This window comes from Lichenostomus cassidix, unplaced genomic scaffold (assembly GCF_008360975.1).
Source record: "Lichenostomus cassidix isolate B80296 unplaced genomic scaffold, HeHo_3.0 HiC_scaffold_39, whole genome shotgun sequence".
Classification (NCBI taxonomy): Eukaryota; Metazoa; Chordata; class Aves; order Passeriformes; family Meliphagidae; genus Lichenostomus; species Lichenostomus cassidix.
Genome location: NW_028147446.1, coordinates 294,423 through 321,327, shown reverse-complemented (window position 1 = coordinate 321,327; position 26,905 = coordinate 294,423). Strand labels below are relative to the sequence as shown.

Genomic DNA, 26,905 nt, shown 5'->3' with positions numbered 1-26,905 from the left:
TATTTAGCTTCGTTTGGGATTTTTGTAGTCTGAAATTTAGTTTAGTTTGGAATTTTGATATTTAGCTGACTTTGGGGGTTTTTTTGGTCTAATATTTAGCTTAGTTTGGGATTTTGATATTTACCTTATTTTGGGATTTTTGCACTCTGACCTCTCCCTTTATTCAAATTAAGCTCCTCTGTCTCCTTTTTGGGCTGAAACCTCTGTGTTTGTGGATTTATTTTCCTGATTAATTTTTTGATTAATTTTGGATTAATTTTCCCGATATTAATCATGCGTTAATCCATTAATTATGGATTAATTTTCCCGATATTTGCCTCGTTATGAACACTAATAAAGAGCTGTGATTCCCTTTTTTCCCATGTTTTTGCCCAAAAACCTTCGATTTTAAAGTCATAATAAATTCTCTGCTCTGAGGGAGATTTCTGCCTCCCTTGACGGACAGCTGTCAATCAAAGTGGGATGGAGGGATGGACAGATGGACAGGGAGGGGACAGGGAGGGACAGAGGATGGACAGATGGACAGATGGACAGATGGACAAGGACAGATGGACAGATGGACAAGGACAGATGGACAGAGGGACAGATGGACAGATGGACATTGCGAGAGCAGAGAGATGGGTGGGGATGGACAGATGGACAGAAGGACAGATGGATGGACACAGATGGACACAGATGGACAGTTGGTCAGATGGACAGACAGACGGATAGATAGATGGACACAGATGGACATACAGATGGACAGATGGACAGACAGACACAGATGGACACATAGATGGACACATGGTCAGATGGACAGATGGACACAGATGGACACATAGATGGACACATGGTCAGATGGACAGATGGACACAGATGGACACATAGATGGACACATGGACAGATGGACAGAGAAGGGATGGACAGACAGACACAGACAGACAGATGGAGATGGGGAGTGCAGAGAGATGGGTGGGGATGGACAGATGGACACACGGACAGATGGACAGAAGGACAGAAGGACAGATGGATAGATGGACACAGATGGACACAGATAGACACACACAGACAGATGGACAGTTGGTCAGATGGACATATGGACATGTGCACAGATGGACAGATGGACAGACAGATGGATAGATGGACACATAGATGGACAGATGGACACAGACACAGATGGACAGATGAACACAGATGGACATAGACACAGATGGACACAGATGGACAGATGGACACAGATGGACAGACAGACACAGACGGACAGATGGACACAGATGGACGGATGGACACATAGAGGGACACAGATGGACAGTTGGTCAGATGGACACGTGGACATGTGCACAGATGGACAGATGGACACAGATGGACACATAGATGGACACATGGACAGCTGGACACATGGACACAGTGACACAGATGGACACAGATGGACACAGATGGACAGACGGACACACAGATGGCCAGATGGACACAGAAGGACAGACGGACACGGAAGGACAGATGGACACAGAAGGACAGACGGACACGGACGGACACACAGATGGCCAGGGGGGGTCTCGGCGCTCCCCTCCCCCACACTCCTGACCCCTGGGTCACTCAGCCCCTCCCCGCCCCTCCCCCAGCCCTGGAGGGAGAGAGAGAGAGAGAGAGAGAGCGAGCGAGGCGGCGCGGGGGGAGGGGCAGCCCGGGTGGGGGAGGGGCAGCCCCGGGTGGGGGAGGGGCAGCCGGGGTGTCGCTGCGTCACCTGCAAAGGAAAGAGGCGCCTCTGCCCCTCCCCCACCCCACCCCGCCCCCACCCCAACCCACCCCCGGCACCGGCGGGGACTCGCCTGGGCCTGGCGTGTGCTAAGTGTGTTATCCGTGGGCTTAGCGTGTGCTTGGCGTGTGCTAGGTGTGTTCTGGGTGTGCTTAGCGTGTGCTTGGCGTGTGCTAGGTGTGTGCTAAATGTGTTCTGGGTGTGCTTAGCGTGTGCTAAATGTGTTCTCTGTGCTTAGCGTGTGCCTGGTGTGTGCTTGGCGTGTGCTAGGTGTGTTCTGTGTGTGCTTGGTGTGTGCTTGGTGTGTTCTAGGTGTGTTCTAGGTGTGTTCTAGGTGTGTTCTAGGTGTGTTCTCTGTGGGCTCAACATGTGCTTTGTGTGTGCTAAACATGTCCTAGGTGTGTTCTAGTCGTGTTCTGTGTTATTGGCATGTGCTTGGAGTGTTCTGTGTGTGCTTGGAATGTGCTACGTGTTCTAGGCATATTCTGTGCTCTTGGCATGTGCTTGGCGTGTGCTAAACCTGTTCCACGTGTGCTTGGTGTGTGCTAAATGTGTTCTGTGTATGCTTGGCGTGTGCCTGGCGTGTGCTGCTGCCCCAGGTTACAATACAGATTTATTTAATATTCTATTCCCACCAGCTGTGGGTCGTTAGCTGTTCTCTCCTGCTAATTACTCACCCTGATAACTGTTAATTAGCCATCAAGGACAATTAGCCACCAGACCTTCACAGGATCACCTTCAGTCAGACTGTCACCAACACCCTGACCGGGTGTCAGGCTGGATCTGACCCTGTCAGTGCTTCTCCTTGGATTATTTCACTTATTGTTAATTTTTCCTGTTAATTTTAATCCTGGCTTATGATCTCCTGTGGCTAGCACAGGTCTTTCCCATGAGAATTTTCTCCTGTGTTTTATAAACAAAGATAAAGTTTGGATGTTATTAAAACAGTGTCTGGAGATTTGGCCAGTTCAGGCCTGGCCAATCAGGCTTGGGGGAAGGTTTCTGACTGACCAATCTGGGTGACCTCTGAAAAGTCTATATAAGCTGAAATCAAAATAATAAAGTCCTCTTTTTCTTGTCACACTGAGAACCCAGGTCCTTTTCTCTGCTAGCGGCTCAACAGTGACAATCTCCCACCGGTTTGTTTTCAAACCAACACATATTTTGGCGCCCAACGTGGGGCTCGACCTGGGAAAATCAGAAATATAATTATTATTACAGAAATCCTATCACCATGATGCTCAGCCTGTCTATGTGGGTACTTTATCTCACTCTCTATATTTTTCCTCAAATGGGAAACTATCTGCCTGTTTTATTGCTCCTCTTGTGACCAGGGAATGGCATGAGAATTGCTCAGTTGGTTTATTATGCTATTGTATGATAACCTGTGAGGTGATTAATGCCATTTGGAATATATATTCAACTTTGTCTGCCTGGCCTAACCTGAGCTGCTACATCTGGAACCTCCTCAGCAATCTCACCCAACCCCTGGGGTTAAGAGGACAGAGCAGTTTCTTCCAGCATTTCAGGCCAGGCACAGCCATTTTTGACAATATTGAGTTCTCTCTGGATGCTAAGGATGGCATAATCTTCCTGTCAGTTGTGTTTTCTTTTTTCTCCATGACCAGCACTGTCTACATCATGCTGAGGAACAGAACAACACTTGGTGTGGTACAGCGTCTTCTTGACGAAGAGGAGAAAGGAGCAAGTCACACCAAGAGGAAAAGAACCAAAAGAGCAGTCGCCGTCTCAACATAAATCGTCGCCAAATCAGAACAGCCGAAGCCGGTAGCAGTTGCCAAAAGCCGAAGCCGGTAGCAGTTGCCCCCGTCCAGAAAAAGAAATCAAAGAGCAAATCAGTCCGCATAGCGACTGATGGGGATGCGGCAGGACCATCTCACCAAGCAGAAGAGACAGAGCCAGAGATCATCACTCGCTCTCTATCCCTGGGGGAGCTGCGGGACCTACGGAGGGAATTCACCCGGCAGGCAAACGAGTCCATCCTGACCTGGCTGCTCCGTATCTGGGACGCCGCAGCTAATGACACCATTCTGGACGGAAGTGAGGCCAGGCAACTGGGATCCCTGTCCCAGGATGTGGTTATTGACCAGGGGATTGGGAAAACCCAGGAAACTCTCAGCCTCTGGCGGCGATTGCTGGCGAGTGTATGGGACAGATACCTCTGCAAAGAAGACCTCCAGATGCACCAAAGAAAATGGAACACAATAGAACAAGGTATCCGATGCCTGAGGGAATTGGCCGTGCTAGAGATCATTTTCTCAGACAACGAGAGATTCCCCAAGAGCCCAGATAACGTCCAGTGCACTTCACAAATGTGGCTAAGATTCGCGCGGCTCGGACCAGAGATATACTCTCGTTACCTGGCAACATTGCAGTGGAGGGAAGGCGAAGACCAGGTGGGCGTGTTAACAAACAAACTGAGAATTTACGAGGACACTGTCACCGCTCCACTACGCACTCAGGTCTCATCAGTGGAAACAAACCTGGCCGAGCAAGTCCGGAGATTGATTGAAGAGAGCCACCAGAAACTAAAGAAAGAGCTCAAAGAAGGATTTTTCCACGCCACACCAAAACCATCAAGAGTCTCTGCCATCAGGAGCAGACGTCCCCCAGCCAGGGAAAGAAGACAAACCCCGCGACGTGACCTCTGGTTTTTCCTTCAGGAGCATGGGGAAGACATGAGAAAGTGGGATAGGAAACCCACCTCCACCTTAGCAGCCCGGGTACGTGAATTGAAAACAGAAACATCCACCTCAAGAAGCTCATCTAGGTACAACACTGCCCCAGTCTCTTGTGGACAGAACCCCCGACAGAATGGAAAGGATAATATGACTGATCCTCTTGAAGGGACCTCAGGAACACATGTACAGGAGAAGAACATCGTGCACCAAAAACAGGATTAGAGGAGCCCTGCCTCTAGCCAGGTAGAGGAAAGGGATAATCGGATCTATTGGACTGTGTGGATCCGATGGCCTGGCACGTCTGACCCACAAAGATACACGGCTTTGGTTGACACCGGCGCTCAGTGCACCCTGATGCCATCCAGGTATGTGGGGACCGAACCCATTTCCATTTCTGGGGTGACAGGAGGATCCCAGCAGCTGACTGTACTGGAAGCTGAAGTGAGTTTAACTGGGAACGAGTGGCAGAAACACCCCATTGTGACTGGTCCAGACGCCCCATGCATCCTCGGCATAGATTATCTCAGGAGTGGATATTTCAAAGACCCGAAGGGACATCGCTGGGCTTTTGGGATAGCAGCCGTAGAGACAGAAGACATAAGACAACTGAATAGCCTGCCTGGTCTCTCAGATAACCCGTCTGCTGTAGGACTACTGAGAATTGAAGAACAGCGGGTACCAATTGCTACAGCAACAGTGCATCGCCGGCAATACCGCACTGACAGAGACTCTGTGGCCCCCATCCATAAGATGATTCGGGATCTGGAGAGCCAAGGGGTGGTCAGCAAGGCTCACTCACCCTTTAACAGCCCCATATGGCCGGTGCGTAAGTCCAGTGAAGAATGGAGACTGACGGTGGATTACCGTGGCCTGAATGAAGTCACACCACCACTGAGTGCTGCTGTACCGGACATGTTGGAACTTCAGTACGAGCTGGAATCCAAGGCAGCAAAGTGGTATGCGACCATTGATATTGCCAATGCCTTTTTCTCCATTCCTCTGGCAGCAGAGTGCAGGCCTCAGTTTGCTTTCACCTGGAGAGGTGTGCAGTACACATGGAACCGACTGCCCCAGGGGTGGAAGCACAGTCCCACCATCTGCCATGGACTGATCCAGGCCGCTCTGGAAAAGGGTGAGGCTCCGGAACACCTGCAGTACATCGACGACATCATTGTGTGGGGGAACACAGCGGAAGAAGTGTTTGAGAAAGGAGAGAAAATCATCCAAATTCTCCTGGAAGCCGGTTTCGCCATCAAGAAGAGCAAAGTCAAGGGGCCTGCCAAAGAGATCCAGTTCCTGGGAGTGAAGTGGCAAGATGGACGGCGTCAGATTCCCACCGAAGTCATCAACAAGATCAAAGCGATGTCCCCACCGACCAACAAGAAGGAGACACAAGCCTTCCTAGGCGCCATAGGTTTCTGGAGGATGCATATCCCCGAGTACAGCCAGATTGTAAGTCCTTTCTACCTGGTGACACGCAAGAAGAACAATTTCCACTGGGGCCCTGAACAGCAGCAAGCCTTCACCCAGATCAAGCAGGAGATCGCTCATGCAGTAGCCCTTGGCCCAGTCAGGACAGGACCAAAGTGAAGAATGTGCTCTTGTGGCGAGCACAGACCTTTCCCGTGAGAAATTTTTCTCTCTTCTTCCTGTTTTATAAACGAAGATAAAGTTTGGATGTTGTTGAAATGGTGTCTCAAGATATGGAAGGTTCAAGCCTGGTCAATCGGCCTAGGGGGAGGTTTTGAACTGACCAATCTGAGTGACCTTCAAAAGTCTATATAAGTTGAAATTAATTAATAAAAGCAGACATTCTGCCACACCGAAGACCTGGACTTCTCTCTGCTAGCGGTTCAACAGCAACATGCTCCATTCTGCAGCCAGGAGCCATGGTCTGTCCTGGAGCCTGTGGCAGAAGGTGCCTGGCGAGACTCGAGGCCAAACACTGGGATTCTGGAGTCGAAGATACAGAGGGTCTGAAGCCAACTACACTCCCACCGAGAAAGAAATCTTGGCAGCTTACGAAGGAGTCCAAGCCGCCTCAGAGGTGATCGGCACAGAAACACAACTTCTCCTTGCACCCCGACTGCCAGTGCTGGGGTGGATGTTCAAGGGAAGGGTTCCCTCTACCCACCATGCCACTGATGCCACGTGGAGCAAATGGATTGCCCTCATCACACAGCGCGCCCGTATTGGAAACCTGAATCGCCCTGGGATTCTGGAAATCATAACAAACTGGCCTGAAGGTGAGACTTTTAAATTATCTTCAGAAGAAGCAGAGGAGAAAGTAGCACGTGCCGAGGAAGCACCCCCGTATAACGAGCTGCCGGAGAGTGAAAGACGCTATGCCCTCTTCACCGATGGTTCCTGCCGAATTGTAGGCGCAGATCGGAGATGGAAAGCTGCAGTATGGAGCCCCACACGACAAGCTGTACAGGCTACCGAGGGACAAGGTGGATCGAGTCAGGTTGTGGAGCTTAAAGCCATCCAACTGGCTTTGGATATTGCCGAACGAGAGAAATGGCCAAGGCTCTATCTCTACACTGACTCCTGGATGGTAGCCAACGCGCTATGGGGATGGTTAGATCGCTGGAGAAAGGCTAACTGGCAGCGCAGAGGAAAACCCATCTGGGCCGCTGAGATTTGGCAGGACATCGCCGCCCGGGCAGAAAAGCTGACCGTGAAAGTTCGACACGTGGATGCACATGTACCTAAGAGTCAGGCTAATGAAGAGCATCGTAACAACGAGCAGGTGGACCGAGCTGCCAAGGTGGAAGTGTCACAGGTGGATCTGGACTGGCAGCAAAAAGGAGAATTATTTCTAGCTCGTTGGGCCCATGATGCCTCTGGTCATCAAGGGAGAGATGCGACATACAGGTGGGCTCGTGACCGAGGGGTGGACTTGACCATGGACAACATCTCACAGGTCATCCACAGCTGTGAGACTTGCGCTGCAATCAAACAGGCCAAGCGGGTGAAGCCTCTGTGGTATGGTGGACGATGGTCGAAGTACAGGTATGGGGAAGTATGGCAAGTTGATTACATCACACTTCCCCAAACCCGCCAAGGAAAGCGCTACGTGTTGACCATGGTGGAAGCAACCACAGGATGGTTAGAGACCTACCCTGTGCCTCATGCTACTGCCCGGAACACCATCTTGGGTCTGGAAAAGCAAGTCCTGTGGAGACATGGTACCCCTGAGAGAATCGAGTCTGACAATGGAACCCATTTCAAGAATGGCCTCATAAGCACCTGGGCTAGAGAACACGGAATTGAATGGATATACCACATCCCCTATCATGCACCAGCTGCCGGGAAAGTTGAACGGTGCAACGGACTACTTAAGACAACTTTGAAGGCACTTGGCGGGGGAACCTTCAAAAATTGGGAACTGAACTTAGCAAAGGCCACCTGGATGGTTAACACAAGGGGTTCTATCAATCGAGCCGGTCCTGCCGAGTCCGAACCTTTGCACACAGTGGATGGAGATAAAGTCCCTGTGGTACACATAAGAGGTTTTTTAGGAAAGACTGTTTGGATTAGTCCCACCTGAGGCAAATGCAAACCCACCTGTGGGGTTGTTTTTGCCCAGGGACCTGGTGACACCTGGTGGGTGATGCAGGCAGATGGGGAAACTCATTGTGTACCACAAGGAGACCTTAAGTGAGAACTGTGGGTAAAAATTAGACCATGATGGAGATGGTAACAGAATCAGGGGTGGATAATGTCCCAGGTTACAATATAGATGTATTTAATATTCTGTTCCCACCAGCTGTGGGTCGTTAGCTGTTATCTCCTGCTAATTACTCACCCCTGATAACTGTTAATTAGCCATCAAGGGCTCACCGCGTGACTCATGGATTATCTCACCCTACTGGGAGATGCTCCGCCCAGGAGGGAGGAGCCAAGAATTCCCACCTGGAGACAACCTGGCCTGGGAGCTGCCTGAGCTAGGCCTGCCTGGGGAGTGACCAGAGGACAAGAGTGACCACTGACCTTCAGCTGGACACCAGACCTTCACAGGGTCACCTTCAGTCGGACTGTTACCAACACCCTGACCGGGTGTCAGGCTGGATCTGATCCTGTCAGTGCTTCTCCTTGGATTATTGCACCTATTTTACATTTTTTTTCTTATTAAATCTTAATCCCAATTTGTGATCTCCCACTGGTTTGCTTCCAAACCAATTCAGCTGTGTGTGCTAAACCTGTTCTGTGTGCTTAGCATGTGCCTGGCGTGTTCTAGGTGTGTTCTACGTGTGTTCCAGGTGTGTTCTAGGTGTGTTCTGCATTCTTGTCATGTGCTTAGTATGTGCCTGGCGTGTTCTAGGTGTGTTCTGTGTGTGCTTGGCGTGTGCTAAACCTGTTCTGTGTGCTTAGCATGTGCCTGGCGTGCTCTAGGTGTGTTCTAGGTGTGTTACAGGTGTGTTCTAGGTGTGTTCTGCATTCTTGTCATGTGCTTGGCATGTGCTGTGTGAGCTTGGCATGTTCTAAACATGTTCTGAGTGTGCTTGGTGTGTGCCTGGCATGTGCCTGGCTAAGCGAGTTCTGCGTGTGCTTAGTGTGTGTTAAGTGTGTTTTTGTGTGTGTGTTTGGTGTGTCCTTGGCATGTTCTAAACCTGTTCTGTGTGCCTGGCATGTTCTTGGTGTGTGACCGTGCCTGGCGTGTGCCTGGCATGTTCTAAGTGTGTTCTGAGTGTGATTGGCGTGTGCCTGGCGTGTTACAAACGTGTTCTGACTGCACCTTGCACGCAGCTGGTGTGTTCTTGGAGTGTTCCACGTGTGCCTGGCATGTGTTAAGCATGTTCTGTGCGGATCATGCTCAGTACGTGTCTCATGTGTCATTCATGTGCTTCATGTGCCATCAGCGTGTACTTCACGTGTCCCTGGTGTGTGCAGCGTGTTTAGCATGTAAGCTGCATGTTTAGCCCACCCTTGGCGTGTTCAAGTGTGTCTGACCCACAACAGCCGTGTCCTTAGCGTGTTCAGGCGTGTGCTTCGCTCCCTCAGCCCACATGGGCTGCCTCCAGGCGTGTTCTTGGCATGTTCTTGGCGTGTTTTTGCAGTGGTTTTGCCCTGTTTTTGCCATGTTCCGGCCGTGTTTTTTCCCTGTATTTTCCCATGTTTTAGCCATGTATTTACCCTTTTCTTGCCATGTTCCTGCCAAATTTTTGCCATGTTTTTGCCATGTTTTTCCCATGTTTCTGCCATGTTTTTTTCCCTTTTTTTCCATGTTTCTGCCCTGGTTTTGCTGTGTTTTTGCCATGTTATTGCCATGTTATTGCCATGTTATTGCCATGTTATTGCCATGTTATTGCCATGTTATTGCCATGGTTTTGCCCTTTTTCTGCCCTGGCTTTGCTGTGTTTTTGCCCTAATTTTTCCTTGGTTTTCCCCTGGTTTTGCCATGTTCCTGAAATGTTTCTTCCCTGTATTTTCCCTGTTCCTTCCGTGGTTTTACCATTTTTCCCATGTTTCTGCCATGTATTTAGCCTTCTCTCGCCACGTTCCTGCCATGTTTTTGCCATGTTCTTCCCATGTTTTTCCCATACTCCTGCCCTGTTTTTACTGTATTTTTTCCCTGTTTTTACTGTATTTTTGCCCTGTTTTTTCCCTGTTTTTGCCATATTTTTCCCCCCGTTCCTGCCATGTTCCTGCCATGTTTTCCCCGTGTCCTGCCGTGTCCCTGCCGTGTTCCGTGCCCGTGGCGTGTCCCCTGCCCGGTGCCATCCCCAGCCGTGTCCAGCCCTGTCCGGCCGTGTCCGGCCGTGTCCAGCCATGTCCGGCCGTGTCCAGCGGCAGCTGCAAAGCAAAGCGGGGGGAGGGGCCAGGGGGGGTTTTTTGGGGTCCCACGACGGCGCCTGGGGAGAGACAGGGCCACCCCTCCCCCCCCCGGGTCACACGGAGCCCCCCGAGCAGAGTTGGGGGTCGCAGCCCCCCAGGGTGGACAGCGGCCGCTCACCGCCCGGCCTGGGGGCGCGAAGGTCACGCGGGTGACCCCAAAGGGGTGTGGAAACCCCACAGACGGCAGGGGGCGCCCGACCCCCCAGCCCAGCCCATCCCCCACCGCTGCCCCCCTCCCCGAGGTGACCCTGGGGTGAGGGTTGGGGGTCCTGGGGGTCCCTGTGGGGCAGAACAGAGCTGTGGGGTCTCTGTGGGGCACTGTGGTGTCTCTGTGGGGCAGAACAGGGGCTGTGGGGCACTGTGGGGTCTCTATGGGGTCGCTATGGGGTCTCTGTATGTCTCTGTGGGGCAGAGCACAGGGGCTATGGGGCAGAGCTGTGGGGCACTGCAGGGTCTCCATGGGGTCACTGTGGGTCCCTGTGGGGTGAGACTCCCCGGCTGCACCTCTGGGTGCTATGGGGTGCTGTGGGGCAGAGCTGTGGGGCAGAACAGAGCCGCAGGGCTGAGCTATGGGGCAGAGCTGTGGGGCAGAGCCGTGGGGCAGAACTGAACCATGGGGCAGAGCCGTGGGGCAGAACAGAGCCATGGGGCAGAGCTGTGGGGCAGAGCTATGGGGCAGAGCCATGGGGCAGAGCTATGGGCACAGCCATGGGGCAGAACCATGGGGCAGAGCCAGGGGGCAGAGCTGTGAGGCAGAGCAATGCGGTAGAGCCATGGGGCAGAGCCATGGAGCAGAGCCATGGAGCAGAGCCATGGGGCAGAGCTGTGGGGCAGAACAGAGCTATGGGGCAGAGCTGTGGGGCCGAGCTATGGGGCAGAGCTGTGGGGCAGAGCTATGGGGCAGAGCTGTGGGGCAGAGCTGTGGGGCAGAGCCATGGGGCAGCACTTGCTGTAGGAGACTCACTGCACCTTCTGGTACCTGTAGGTACTAGGACTGGGGGTGCTGTGGGGCAGCGTCTGTGGGGTCTGTGGGTCAGGATCTATGGGGTCTATGGGACAGGATCTATGGGGCAGAACAGGATCTATGGGACAAGATCCATAGGGCAGATCCATGGGGCAGCACTCCCTGTAGGGCACACAGTCATACTGCACCTCCAGCTATTTGTAGGCTCCTGGGCAGGGCTATGGGGTCTATGAGGTCTATGGGGTCTGTGAGGTCTATGGGGTCTATAGGGCAGGATCTATGGGGCAGGACAGGATCTATAGGGCAGATCCATGGGGCAGCACTCACTGTAGGGCACACAGTCATACTGCACCTCCAGGTACTTGTAGGTTCCTGGGCAGGCTCTATGGGGTCGGTGAGGTCTATCGGGTCTGTGAGGTCTATGGGGTCTATAGGGCAGACTCTATGGGGTCTGTGGGTCAGGACAGGCTCCATAGGGCAGATCCATGGGGCAGCACTCCCTGTAGGGCACACAGTCGTACTGCACCTCCAGGTACTTGTAGGTTCCTGGGCCGACTCTATGGGGTCTGTGAGGTCTATGGGGTCTATAGGGCAGACTCTATGGGGTCTGTGGGGTTTACGGGGTCTATGGGGTCTATAGGGCAGGCTCTATGGGGTCTGTGGGTCAGGACAGGATCCATAGGGCAGATCTATGGGGCAGCACTCCCTGTGGGGCACACAGTCGTACTGCACCTCCAGGTACTTGTAGGTTCCTGGGCAGGGCTGTGGGCTCTATGGGGTTTTTAGGGTTTTTGGGGTCTATGGGGTCTATGGGGTCTATAGAGCAGGCTCTATGGGGTCTGTGGGTCAGGACAGGATCTATGGGGCAGATCCACGGGGCAGCACTCACTGTAGGGCACGCAGTCGTACTGCTCCCCCAGCTATTTGTAGGTTCCTGGGCAGGGCTGTGGGCTCTATGGGGTTTATGGGGTCTATGGGGTCTATAGGGCAGGCTCTACGGGGTCTGTGGGTCAGGACAGGCTCCATAGGGCAGATCCATGGGGCAGCACTCACTGTAGGGCACACAGTCGTACTGCACCTCCAGGTACTTGTAGGTTCCTGGGCAGGGCTATGGGGTCTATGGGGTTTTTAGGGTCTGTGAGGTCTATAGGGCAGACTCTGTGCGGTCTATGGGGTCTGTGAGGTCTATGGGGTCTATAGGGCAGGATCTATGGGTCAGGACAGGCTCCATAGGGCAGATCCATGGGGCAGATCCATGGGGCAGCACTCACTGTAGGGCACGCAGTCGTACTGCACCTCCAGGTACTTGTAGGTTCCTGGGCAGGGGTCAGGGAAGGCGTCAGAGCCAGCGACCACCACACACTGTGTGCGGTTATTGCACCTGGGGACAGCAGGGGACAGCAGGGGACAGTCAGGGACAGCAGGGAACATGGGGACACAGGAGTCCCCAAGGTGTCCCCAGCCTCCTCCATGTCCTCAATTGTCCCCAGTGTCCTCAAGGTCCCCAAGGTCCCCAATATCCCCAATGTCCCCAATGCCCTCAATGCCTCAAACATCTCCAGTGTCCCCAGTGCCCCCAATATCCCCAATGTCCCAAGTGCCCATCAATGTCCCCAATGTCCCCAATATCCCCAATGTCCCCAGTGTCCCTAGTGTCACCTCTGGGCCATGATGGGATGAGCCTGTGGTAGGTAGCACTGGACATTGGCCATCTGCCCAGGGTCCCTGATGTCCCCGATGTCCCCAGTGTCCCTAATGTCCCCAATATCCCCAATGTCCCTGATGTCCCCGATGTCCCCAGTGTCCTCAGTGTCCCCAGTGTCCTCAATGTCCCCACTGTCCCTAATGTCCCCAGTGTCCCCAGTGTCACCTCTGGGCCATGATGGGATGAGCCTGCGGCAGGTAGCACTGGACACTTGCCATCTGCCCAGGGTCCCTGATGTCCCCAATGTCCTCAATGTCCCCAATGTCCCCAATGTCCCCAATGTCCCCAATGTCCCCAATATCCCCAATGTCCCCAGTGTCCCCAGTGTCACCTCTGGGCCATGATGGGATGAGCCTGTGGCAGGTAGCACTGGACATTTGCCATCTGCCCAGGGTCCCTGATGTCCCCAATGTCCCCAATGTCCCCAACACCCCCAATGTCCCCAATGTCCCCAATATCCCCAATGTCCCTGATGTCCCCTATGTCCCCAGTGTCCCCAGTGTCACCTCTGGGCCATGATGGGATGAGCCTGCGGCAGGTAGCACTGGACGTTGGCCATCTGCCCAGGGTCAGCGTCGCAGATCTTGTCGTCCGTCCGGCCGTAGTTTGCGTCGGCGACCAAAACCACGTCGCTGCCCGGACAGCGCAGCTCCAGCGGGTAACCCTCGCAGGCGAGCTCCCGGCGGGCCAGACCGAACGGGAGAGCTCCCCTGATCAATCCTGGGGGAAAAAACCCCAAAAATGGGTCAGGAAACCCCAAAAATGGGTGAGGAAATCCCAAAAATGGGTGAGGAAATCCCAAAACACAGGTAACCCTCGCAGGCCAGCTCCCGACGGGCCAGACCGAACGGGAGAGCTCCCCTGATCAATCCTAGGGGAAAAACCCCAAAAATGGGTGAGGAAATCCCAAAACACAGGTAACCCTCGCAGGCCAGCTCCCGGCAGGCCAGACCGAACGGGAGAGCGCCACGGATCAGTCCTAAAATGGGAAAAAACCCCAAAAAATGGATCAGGAAACCCCAAAAATGGGTGAGGAAATCCTAAAACACAGATAACCCTCGCAGGTGAGCTCCCAGCAGGCCAGGCCGAAAGGGAGAGCTCCCCTGATCAATCCTGGGGAAAAAACTCCAAAAATGGGTCAGGAAACCCCAAAAACGGGTGAGGAAATCCCAAAACACAGGTAACCCTCGCAGGCGAGCTCCCGGTGGGCCAGACTGAACGGGAGAGCGCCACGGATCAAACCTGGGAAAAAACCCCAAAAAATGGGTGAGGAAATCCTAAAACACAGGTAACCCTCGCAGGCGAGCTCCCGGTGGGCCAGACTGAACGGGAGAGCTTCCCGGATCAGTCCTGGGGAAAAACCCCAAAAACGGGTCAGGAAATCCTAAAACAGGGGTATCCCTAATGGGAGAGCACTCTGGATCAATCCTGGGGGAAAAAAACCCAAAAATGGGTCAGGAAATCCCAAAAATGGATGAGAAAACCCCAAAACACAGGTAACCCTCACGGGAGAGCGCTTGCAGATCAGCCCTGAGGAGAAAACCCCAAAAACGGGTCAGGAAACCCCAAACTGGATCAGGAAATCCCAAAACACAGGTAACCCTCGCAGGCCAAACGGGAGAGCTTCCCGGATCAGTCCTGGGGGAAAAAACCCAAAAATGGATCAGGAAATCCCAAATGGGGCAGCAAAACCCCAAAACTGGATCAGGAAACCCCAAACCCACACACCTGGGATCCAAATCCCAAACAGCTGGAATGTCCCAATCCCAAACAGCTGGATCCTCCAATCCCAAACAGCTGGAACATCCCAATCCCAAATACGTGGATCGTCCCAATCCCACACACCTGAGACCCCAAAATCCAGGATTTTCCCAATCCCAGATCCCCAAAATCCAGGATCTCCCCTTCTCTGGGGCACCTGGACCTCCCCAGTCCCAAATCCTGGATCCCCTAAAATCCAGAATCTCCCCAATCCCGGATCCCACATCCCCCGAAATTTAGGATCCCTGAAATCCGGGATTCCCAAAATCCCAAATCCAGGATCCCCCAAATCCAGGATCCCCCAAAATCTAGGATCCCCCAATCTCAGATTCCAAGACACCCCAAAATTTGGGATCTCCCAAACCCAGGATCCCCCAAAATCTGGAATTTCCCCAAAATCTGGGAGATCCTCCCAATCCCAGATCCCCAAATATCCCAAATCCCCAAAATCTGGAATCTCCCCAATTCCAGATCTCCCCAAATATCCCAAATCCCCCAAAATTTGGGATCTCCCCAAAATCCAGGTTCCCCCAAATTTTAGGATTCCCCAAAATCCAGAAACCCCCGAAAATTTGGGATCTCCAATCCTGGATTTCGGGACACCCAAAATCTGTGCCACACCCCTTTTTACACACCATTTACACACCCCTTGTACACCATTTACACACAATTTACACACTCCTGGCCATTTCTGGGCTGTTGCACAGACATTACACACCCTTTGCACATCCTTTACACAAACCTTGCACACCCTGGGGTGTTGCACACACATTACACACCCCTTACACACCCCTTGCACACCATTTACACACCATTTACACACCCCTTGCACAATCCTGGCCATTGCTGGGCTGTTGCACTGACATTACACCACCTTTGCACACCATTTACACACCTTTGCACACCTTTACACACCCTGGGGTGTTGCACAGACATTACACACTCCTTGCATATCATTTACACACCCCTTGCACAATCCTGGCCATTGCTGGGCTGTTGCACACCTTTACACACACCTTGCACACCCTGGGGTGTTGCACAGACCTTACACACCCCTTACACACCCTTTGCACAGCTGTCACACCAGCCTTGCACACTCCTGGGCCATCGCACACTTTCACACAGCCCTTACACACTGTTTGCACACCCTTTGCACACTCCTGGCCACCTGCAGGGTGTTGCACATCTCTTACACACCCTTTACACAACCTTCCCACACCCTTTGCACGCCCCTTGTACACCCTTCACACAATCCCTGCACACGCTTTGCACGCCCCTTGCACACCCTTTACACAATCCTTGCACAACCTTTGCACACCCCTGGCCACCTCTGGAACAACACACACTCCTTGCACAGCCTTGGCCTCCCCTGGTGTGTCACACACAATCCTTGCACAAGCGTTTCCCGGCCCTTGCACACCCTGAGCAGCTCTGAAGGTGTCCCACAGCCCTTGCACAAGCATTACACACTCCTTACACACTCCTTACACTGGTGTTACACACTCCTTACACAACTCCCTTACCAGCATGACATGCGCCATACATGAGCCTTACACCAGTGTTACACACTCCTTACACAACTCCCTCACAAGCTTTACATGCTCCATACGTGAGCCTTACACACTCCTTACACAAGCGTTACACACTCCTTACACAACTCCCTCACAGCGTTACACACCCCATACGTGAGCCTTTCACACTGCTTACACAACTCCCTCACCAGGGTTACACACTCCATGCGTGAGCCTTACACACTCCTTACACACTCCTTACACCAGCTTTACACAGCCCTTGCACGCCCTTTGCACACCCCTGGGCACCTCCGGAGAATCACACACTCCTCACACCGGCGTTACACACTCCTTACACAATCTTTACACATGCCTTAACCCAGCCTTACACAGCGTTACACAATCCTTGCACAGGTGTTGCACAATCCTTGCACAGTCCTTACACAATCCATGCACAATCCTTACACACTCCTTATCCTATAGTTACACAACCCTTACACACTCCTTACACATTCCTTAACCCAGCCTTACACAGCGTTACACAACCCTTGCACAATCCTTACACAACACAATCCTGGCACAATCCTTGCACAGGCGTTACACAATCCTTACACAATTGTTACACAATCATTACGCCAGAATTACACAATCCTTGCACAGGTGTTGCATACTCCTTACACAATTGTTGCACACTCCTTATCCCACAGTTACACAATCCTTACACGATCCTTACACGATCCTTACACAACACAATCCTTACACAATCCTTGCACAATCTTTGCACAGGCGTTACACAATCTTTACACAATTGTTACACACTCCTTATCACACAGTTACACAATCCTTACACAATCCTTGCACAGTCCTTGCACAATCCTTACACAACACAATCCTTGCACAGGTGTTGCACAATCCTTACACAATTGTTACACACTCCTTATCCCACAGTTACACAATCCTTACACCAGCATTACACAATCCTTACACAATCCTTGCACACTCCTGGGCACCTCTGGGGTGTCACCTTACCGTGGGTGGCCGAGGTGACAGTGACCAGCACAGTGACAGTGACACTCACCATGGGTGGCCGAGGTGACAGAGGTGACACTGACCAGCACCCTGACCTTTACCGTGGGTGGCCGAGGTGACAATGACCAGCACCAGCACACTGACCAGCACAGGTGACAGTGACCAGCACAGTGACAGTGACACTCACCGTGGGTGGCCGAGGTGACAATGACCATCACAGTGACAATGACCAGCACAGTGACACTCACCGTGGGTGGCCGAGGTGACAATGACCAGCACCAGCATGCTGACCAGCACACTGACCATCACAGGTGACAATGACCATCACAGGTGACAGTGACACTCACCGTGGGTGACAGAGGTGACAATGACCAGCACCAGCACACTGACCAGCACAGTGACAATGACCATCACAGTGACAATGACACTCACCGTGGGTGGCCGAGGTGACAATGACCAGCACCAGCACACTGACCAGCACACTGACCAGCACCGGTGACAATGACCAGCACAGTGACCCTTACCGTGGGTGACAGAGGTGACAATGACCAGCACAGTGACCCTTACCATGAGTGGCCGAGGTGATAATGACCAGCACCAGCACGCTGACCATGGGTGACAGAGGTGACAATGACCCTTACCATGAGTGGCCGAGGTGACAATGACCAGCACCAGCACACTGACCAGCACAGTGACACTGACCATCACAGGTGACAATGACCAGCACAGTGACAATGACACTCACCATGGGTGACAGAGGTGACAATGACACTCACCGTGGGTGACAGAGGTGACAATGACCAGCACAGAAGGTGACAATGACCCTTACCATGAGTGGCCGAGGTGACAATGACCAGCACCAGCACGCTGCCCGGCCCGAGGCTCCGCAGGGTGGGGGAGGGGCGCGGGGCCATGGTGGGGGAGGGGCGCAGGGACCCCCCAAGCTCAGCGGGGGGTGGTGACCTGGGGGGACAAACAGGGTAATTAACGCTCGTTAATTAGTCACTGCCACTCGTTTAATCTCAATGAGTTAATCTCCCTGTTATTTAACCCCAAACTAATTAACCCTCCATTAATTAACCCCCTCATTAATTGAACCTTCCATTAATTAACCCCTTCATTAATTTAACCCTTCATTAATTAACCCCCTCATTAAATTAACCTCCCATTAATTAACCGCCATCAATGTAAGCCTCCATTAATTAAACCCCTCATTAATTTAACCCTTCATTAATTTGACCCCCATTAATGATTAACCCTCCCATTAATTAACCCTCTCATTAATTTACCCCCATTAATTTAACCCACATTGATTAATCCCCTCATTAATTTAACCCTTCATTCATTTAAAGCCCCTCATTAATTTAACCCCCATTAATTTAACCATTTATCCCCCATTAATTTAACTCCCTCATTAATTTAATCCCTCACATTTATCCCCACTAATTTAATCCCCCCTAATGCCCCTACTCAATTTAACTCCCCCATTAATTTAATCCCCCACTCCTTAACCCCCCATATTTACCCCAACTAACCCCATTAATGTAATACTCATTAATTTAACTCCTCATTAATTAACCACCTCAATAATACCCCATTAATTTATCCCCTAATTAATTTAATCCCCTCATTAATGCCCCCTAATTAATTTAATCCCCTCATTAACTTGACCCCCCATTAATTTACCCCAATAATTAACCCCCATTAATGTAACACTCCATTAATTCAACTCCTCATTAATCCCCTCATTAATTGAATCCCCTCATTAATTTAATTGGGGAAGTCAGGAGGCCATGGGGATCCTTGGGGTTAATTAATGGGGGGTTAATTAATGGGGGAAATTATGGAAGGGTTAAATTAGAGAGGGGGTTAATTAATGGAAGGGTAAAATAATGAGAGGGTTAATTAATGGGGGGATTAAATTAACGGGGTTAAATTAATGGGGTTAAATTAATGGGGGGTGAATTAATGGGGGATTCAATTAATGAGGGTAAATTAATTGGGGATTAATTAATGGTGGTTCAATTAATGAGGGAGTTAATGAGGGGTTAAATTAATGGGGGTTAAATTAATGAGGGGTGAAATTAATGAGTGAGGTTAATTAATGGGGGTTAAATTAATGGGGAAACTAGAAGGATTGATTGTGGGGAGAAAGTTAATGCAGGGGTTAAATTAATGGGGGTAATTAATGAGGGGTTGAATTAATGGGGGTAAATTGATGGGGAGTAAATTAATGAGGGAATAATTAATGAGGGGGTTAAATTAATGAGAGCAAATTAATGAGGGGTAAATTAATGAGTGGGTAAATTAATGGGGAATTAATGGGGATTTAATTAATGGGGGATTAATTAATGGTGGGGGTAAATTAATGAGGGGTAAATTAATGGGGGATTAATTAATGGAGGGGTTAAATTAATGAGGGGCAAATTAACGCAGGGGTTAAATTACTGAGGGGGTAATTAACGCAGGGGTTAAATTACTGAGGGGGTAATTAACGAGGGGGTTAATTAAACGATCCCAGAAGGGGGCAGGGAGCAGCAGCTATGCAGCCCCCTCCCCACATTCTCTGTGCTCCCCAAATCCGGGGGTCCCTGACCTCCCACCCCCCAAAATCCAGGAGCTCCGAGACCCCTCCCCAAAATCTGCACCCCAAAATCCCCCCCAAATCCAGGACCCCTCCCCAAATTCTCTGTGCTCCCCAAATCGGGGGTCCCTGACCTCCCACCCCGTAAAATCGGGGATCCAGGTGGCCAACCCCCAAAAATTTTCTGAGACCCTCCCCAAAATCTGAGACCCCCACTTCCTTGACCCTCCCCAAATACAGGAGCTCCAAGACCCTCCCCAAACTGAGCCCCCAAATCCAGGACCCCTCCCCAAAATCTGCACCCCAGATCCCCAAATCCAGGACCCCTCCCTCGAAATCTGCCTCTAAATTACTACAGCTTCGAGCCCTCCCGAAATCTGAACCCCCAAATCCCTATAGCTCTGAGACCCTCCCCAAATCCGGTATCCTGTTCCTGAGACCCTCCCCAAAATCTGTCCCCGAAATCCCCAAACGTGACCTTCCCAAAATCTACCCACCCCAAAATCCTACAGCTCGGTGACCCTCCTCAAAATCCAGGAGCTCAGAACCCCTCCCCAAAATCTGAGCCCACCCCAAATTCCTACAGCTCTGAGACCCCCTCCCCAAAATCTGCCCCCAAAAGCCCCAATCCAGGACCCTCCCCAAAACCTGAACCCCCTGAGTTCTGGGACCCCTCCCCAAATCTACCCTCGGAAATCCCAAATCCAGGACCCTCCCCAAAATCCTCCCCCCAAAATCCCCCCAAATCCAGGACCCCTCCCCGAAATCTGAGCTCCCCCAGTTCCAAGACCCTCCCCAAAATCCTCCCCCAAACCAGCCAGCCCTCCCACACCTCAGCCCTCCCCAAATCCGGGGTTCCCAGCCTGCCCTCCCCCTCCCCATCCGCTCCCCCAAAGCCCCCCGGCCCGCCGCCGCCCCCCGAGAGCCCCCGGGGATAAACCGGATATCGCCCCCAGAACCCCCAGGACCCCCGGACCCCCGACCCCCTAGACCTCCGGGTCCCCAGACCCCAGGACCCCCGGGCCCCCCGCCCCCCCCTCACCCCGCGCAGGGCCCGATGCGGCCGCGGTGCATTGTGGGAAGCTCAGCCCCGGGTTGCCAGGGGCGACGGCGCCGCGGTGCATTGTGGGAGAATCCCCCCCATCAGCTCCCCCCTCCTCACCCCCACGGGGGGGGGGAGAGCAGCGCCTTCCCACAATGCTCCGCGCCCCGACATCGCCCCCCCCCCATCCCAACCCCCCCGCCCCAATTCCAGCCCCTCCCCCCCCTTGGGGAAACTGAGGCAGGGCGGGGGTCGCCCCCCCCCAAAAAAACCACCCCCCAGCCTGCCTCAGTTTTCCCCAGGGGGGGGAATCACCCCAAACCCCCCAGACCCTCCCCAAATCGATGGTGGGAAGGGCCGCCCCTTTTCAATCGCCCTCCCCAATTTAAACCCTCCCCATCCCGAGCCCCTCCCATTTCCCGCAGCCCCCCGCCCTGTCCCCAACCCCCTCCCCAAAATGTCACCCCCACCCCCCGGGACACCCCAGACCCCCTTAGGACACCCCAGATCCCCCCTGCCTTTCCCACCCCTCCCCGCCATCCCAACGCCCCCTCCCCCATTCCGCACGGGACCCCCGATTCAAGCGACCCCACCCATCTCAGCCCCCGGTAAATCTCCCTCCCAATGGCACAGCCCCCCACCCCGGTTCACAGCCCCTCCTCATTTTCCTTACCCCCCGGCAGCTTGCGACCTCCCCATTTACCAGCCTCTCCTGCGCCCCCGGCCGCTTCCACACCTGGGGTGGTGGCTTCCCAAAACCCCCGGACCCTCGCAGAGACCCCAGACCCAATTATCGCCCCCCGGAGCCCCCCGGGCAGCCCCCCGCCCCACTGCTCCCCCGTACCTGCGGGTTCAGCTCCATGCGGCGATCGCGGCGCGACCCCCGGACCCCCGCGGCCGGCAGCGACCCCCGGCGGCGACCGCCGGAACTGCAGACCCCTCCCCAAATACTGCCCCCAGCGGCCACCGCCGGAACTGCAGACCCCTCCCCAATTACCGCCCCTAATGGTCACTCCCAGAACTGCAGACCCCTCCCCAAATACTGCCCCCGGCGGCCACCGCAGGAACTGCAGACCCCTCCCCAATTACTGCCCCCAGCGGCCACCGCCGGAACTGCAGACCCCTCCCCAATTATCGCCCCCAATGGTCACTGCCGGAACTGCAGACCCCGCCCCAAATACTGCTCCACGGTCAACGCCGGAACTGCAGGACCCCTCCCCAAATATTGCCCCCAGCGGTCACCGCCGGAACTGCAGACCCCTCCCCAAATATCGCCCCCAATGGTCATTTCCGGAACTGCAGACCCCTCCCCAATTACAGCCCCCAGCGGCCACCGCCGGAACTGCAGGACCCCTCCCCAAATACTGCCCCTAATGGTCACTGCCGGAACTGCAGGACCCCTCCCCAAATACTGCCCCTAATGGTCACTCCCGGAACTGCAGACCCCTCCCCAATTACTGCCCCTAATGGTCACTCCCGGAACTGCAGACCCCTCCCCAATTACTGCCCCTAATGGTCACTGCTGGAACTGCAGGACCCCTCCCCAATTACTGCCCCTAATGGTCACTAGTGGAACTGCAGGACCCCTCCCCAATTATCGCCCCCAATGGTCACTCCTGGAACTGCAGACCCCTCCCCAAATAGTGCCTCCAGCGGTCACCGCCGGAACTGCAGACCCCTCCCCAATTACCGCCCCTAATGGTCATTGCTGGAACTGCAGGACCCCTCCTCCAGTTAATTAATGAGGGGGTGTTAATGAGAGCAGGGGAAATTATGATAATGATAATGGTAATGGTAATGGGGGAGTGGTAATGAACAGGGGGGGTTAATGAGCTGGGGTGTTAATGAGGAGCAGTAATGAGGGCAGGGTAAATAAACGTGGTAATGAGGGGGTTAATGAGGGATATTAAATGGGGCTGATGATGGGGGAGTGTTAATGAGCGGGGGTGTTAATTAGCAGGGGTGTTAATGAGCAGGGGTGTTAATGAGCAGGGGTGTTAATGAGGAAATGCAGCAATGAGGAGGGAGGAATTGGGGGGCTTCAATGAGGGGAGTGTTAATGAGGGAGGTGCTAACGAGCAGCCAGTAATTGGGTGGGTGTTAATGAGGGAGGTGTTAATGAGCAGCTGATAATGGGGTGGGTGTTAATTTATGGTAAGTTATTAATGAGGGGATCATTAATAACTTATGTTAATGAGGGAGGTGCTAATGAGCGGCTGATAATGGGGTGAGTGTTAATTTATGTGAAGTTATTAATGAGGGGATCATTAATAACTTGTGTTAATGAGGGAGGCATTAGTGGAAGAATCTTTAAGAAGGGCCATGAAACAGTGAAAGCATTAATGGGGATGTTAATGAGAAAGCATTAATGAGAGGGGGAATCAATGAAGTTGTTAATGAGGAGGGCTAATTAATGGGGTGTAAATGAGCTGGGGTTATGATCTGACCTGGGGGGTGTGAGGCTCCTTAAGGTAATTAACAGCAGCAGGAGCCCCGCTAATTGTTGTCATTAGCCATAATGCTAATGAGCTGGGTAATTAAACAGGAGCTTGTCCAGTGGACAGAGCAGGGTTAAATTAGGGAGGGGAGGGCTCCATTAGGTTAATTAAGGGTGTTAATTAAGGACCCCTCGTGCAAAGCACATGGCAGTGAGTGCAAGCCCCGCCCTTTACCTGTCAATCACAAGCCCCGCCCGACACAAGCCCCGCCCTTCGCCTGTCAATCACTGGTGTCCTGCCCAGCACAAGCTCCGCCCTTCACCTGTCAATCACAAGCCCCGCCCAACACAAGCCCCGCCCTCTGCCTGTCAATCACGGCTATCCTGCCCAACACAAGCCCCACCCACCACGTGTCAAGCTCCTGTGATGCCACGCCCCTCTGCCTGGCCCCGCCCCCTCAGCCTAGCCACGCCCCCTCTTTGCCACGCCCCTCACCCTCCCCATTGTGACCTGCAGGGGGCGGGGCTAGCTCCTGACTGACATCAGCCTCGGCCAATGGGGAGCGGCGGGGGCGGGACTTGGAGCGTGCTGGCCAATGGGGAGTGATGTGGGCGGGACTTGGAGCGTTCCAGCCAATGGGGAGTGATGTGGGCGGGACTTGGTCACGCTGGCCAATCGGGAGGCGCGGCCAATGAGCGGCGGGGGCGGGGCTGGGGGAGGGGCCGAGCCCGTGAGGGGAAAGGCGGGGGGGGTGGGGATATTGTGATATACACCGCGATAAGTCAGCAGGGGAGAGATGATAGGGGTGTGGGGATATTGCGATAGACACTGCGATAGGGCAGTGGGGGAGAGGTGATAGGGGTGTGGGGATATCGCGATAGACACCGTGATAGACACCGCGATAGGACAGTGAGTGAGAGCTGGTAGGGGTGTGGGGATATCGCGATAGACATGCGATAGGGCAGAGGGTGGGAGCTGATAGGGGTGTGGGGATATCGCGATAGACACCCCGATAGGACAGCGTGGGAGAGCTGATAGGGGTGTGGGGATATCGCGATAGGGCAGTGGGTGAGAGCTGATAGGGGTGTGGGGATATCGCGATAGACACTGCGATAGGACAGTGGGGGAGAGCTGATAGGGGTGTGGGGATATCGCGATAGACACCACGATAGGACAGTGCGTGAGAGGTGAGAGGGACGTGGGGATATTGCGATAGACACCGTGATACACATCGCGATACACACCGGGATATCGCGATAGACACCAGGATAGGGTAGAGGGAGAGAATTGAGAGGGATATCGGGATATTGCGACAGACGCCAGGATATGCAACAGGCTATGGGGGTACACATCGGGATAGGACAGTGGGAGAGCAGCGAGATATCGCGATAGACACCGCGATAAACAGGATGTTGGGATACATGCTGGTATACACACCAGGATATCGCGATAGACACTGTGATACACACTGGGATATCGCGATACACACTGCGATACACACCAGGATATCGCGATAGACACTGCGATGCACACCAGGATATCGCGATACACACCGCGATACACACCGGGATATCGTGATGCACACTATGATACACACCAGGATATCGCGATACACACTGCAATACACACTGGGATATCTCAATACACACTACGATACACACTGGGATATCGCGATACACACTACGATACACACCAGGATATCGCAATACACACTGCGATACACACTGGGATATTGTGATACACACTATGATACACACAGGGATATCGCGATACACACTGCAATACACACGGGGATATCGCGATACACACTGCGATACACACTGGGATATCGCGATACACACCAGGATACACACCGGGATATCGCGATACACACCAGGATACACACTGGGATATCGCGATACACACCAGGATACACAGTGGCATTCAGGGGTACAGGCATAGGGGAACTGGAGGGCAGTGGGTGGGACATCGGGATATCGGGATACAGGGATATCGCGATAGGGGTACGGGGATCAGGGCTGGAGAGTTTGCAGTGGGACACACACTGGGATATCAGGATACAGGGATACTGGGATATTGGGATATCGGGATACAGGGATATCGCGATATGGATACAGGGATCAAGGCTGGAGAGGTTAGAGCAGGACACACACTGGGATATCAGGATACAGGGATATCGGGATATCGGGACACAGGGATATCGCGATATGGATACAGGGATCGGGGCTGGAGAGTTTAGAGCACGACACACTGGGATATCAGGATATAGGGATATTGGGATATCGCGATATCTGGGGCAGCTGGAGAGCAGTCAGTGGGATACACAGGGGAATATCGGGGTACAGGATATCGCGATAGGAGTACAGGGAGCAGGGCTGGGGAGCAGTGATACACACTGGGATATCGGGGTACAGGATATTGGGATATCGCGATAGGAGTACAGGGATCAGGGCTGGGGAGCAGTGGGCAGGAAACACACAAGATATCAGGATATCAGGATGTCGGGACGCACACTGCGATATTGGGACACACACCGGGATATCGGGATAGTGGGATAGGGGGATATCAGGATAGCAGGCCAGCGGGATATCGGGATAGCAGGTTATTAGGATATCAGGATATTGGGATATCGGGATATTGGGATATTGGGATATCAGGATATTGGGATATCAGGATATCGGGATATCGGGATATTGGGATATCGGGATATTGGGATATCAGGATATCAGGATATCGGGATATTGGGATATTGGGATATTGGGATATCGGGATATTGGGATATCGGGATATGGGGATATTGGGATATCAGGATATCGGGATATCGGGATACTGGGGTGCAAGAGCTCAGGGGTCAGGGCTAGGAGCAGTGAGTGGTACTGGGATAGTGGGGTACTGGGATCAGGGTACTGGGATCGGGACTGGGGTATGGGAATAGGGATACTGGGATATTGGGGATTGGGGTACAGGGATTGGGATTGGGATTGTGGTATGGGGATTGCAGTACTGGGATATTTGGGATTGGGGTACCAGGATCGGGATTGGGGTATGGTAATAGGGGTACTGGGATATTGGGGATTGGGGTACAGGGATCGGGATTGGGGTACGGAGATTGGGATTGGGGTACAGGAATCAGGGTACTGGGATTGGGATCGGGGTACAGGGATCGGGGTACAGGGGTCAGGGTACTGGGATATTGGGGTATGGGGATTGGGGTACTGGGATGTTGGGGTTGTGGGCTATTGGGGTATGGGGATCGGGGGAACCAGGGGAGATGGGAACAGGAATGGGGGCAGCAGGGTGGGGGCTAGGGAGGGAGCGGGGCTGGGGAACTGGGGGCGATGGGGGGACTGGGATCAGAATCGGGATTGGGATCGGGATTGGGATTGGGATTGGATTTGGTACCAGGATTGGGATTGGGATCGGGACTGGGATCGGGGTTTGGATTGGGATCAGGATCAGTACTGGGATCAGGGTCGGGATCGGGATCGATACTGGGATCGGGATCGGGATCGGTACCGGGATTGGGATCGGGATGGGGACCAGGATTGGGATGGGGATCGGGATCTGGACCGGGGTCAGGATGAGGATTGGGA

General features: G+C 53.2%; 1 protein-coding gene across 1 annotated transcript; it reads right to left on the bottom strand.

The window, feature by feature from the left end:
* Positions 1 to 12,420: 12,420 nt before the first annotated feature.
* On the bottom strand, positions 12,421 to 21,767 carry LOC146422604 (adhesion G protein-coupled receptor L1-like). The gene is made up of 4 exons (XM_085045997.1): positions 21,719 to 21,767; positions 18,078 to 18,211; positions 13,454 to 13,667; positions 12,421 to 12,623 (listed from the first exon to the last, which is right to left on the bottom strand). Exons 2-4 carry the CDS (start codon positions 18,160 to 18,162, stop codon positions 12,458 to 12,460), a joined length of 465 nt encoding a protein of 154 aa, XP_084902123.1. The 5' UTR covers positions 18,163 to 18,211; positions 21,719 to 21,767; the 3' UTR covers positions 12,421 to 12,457.
* Between the last annotated feature and the right edge of the window lie 5,138 nt (positions 21,768 to 26,905).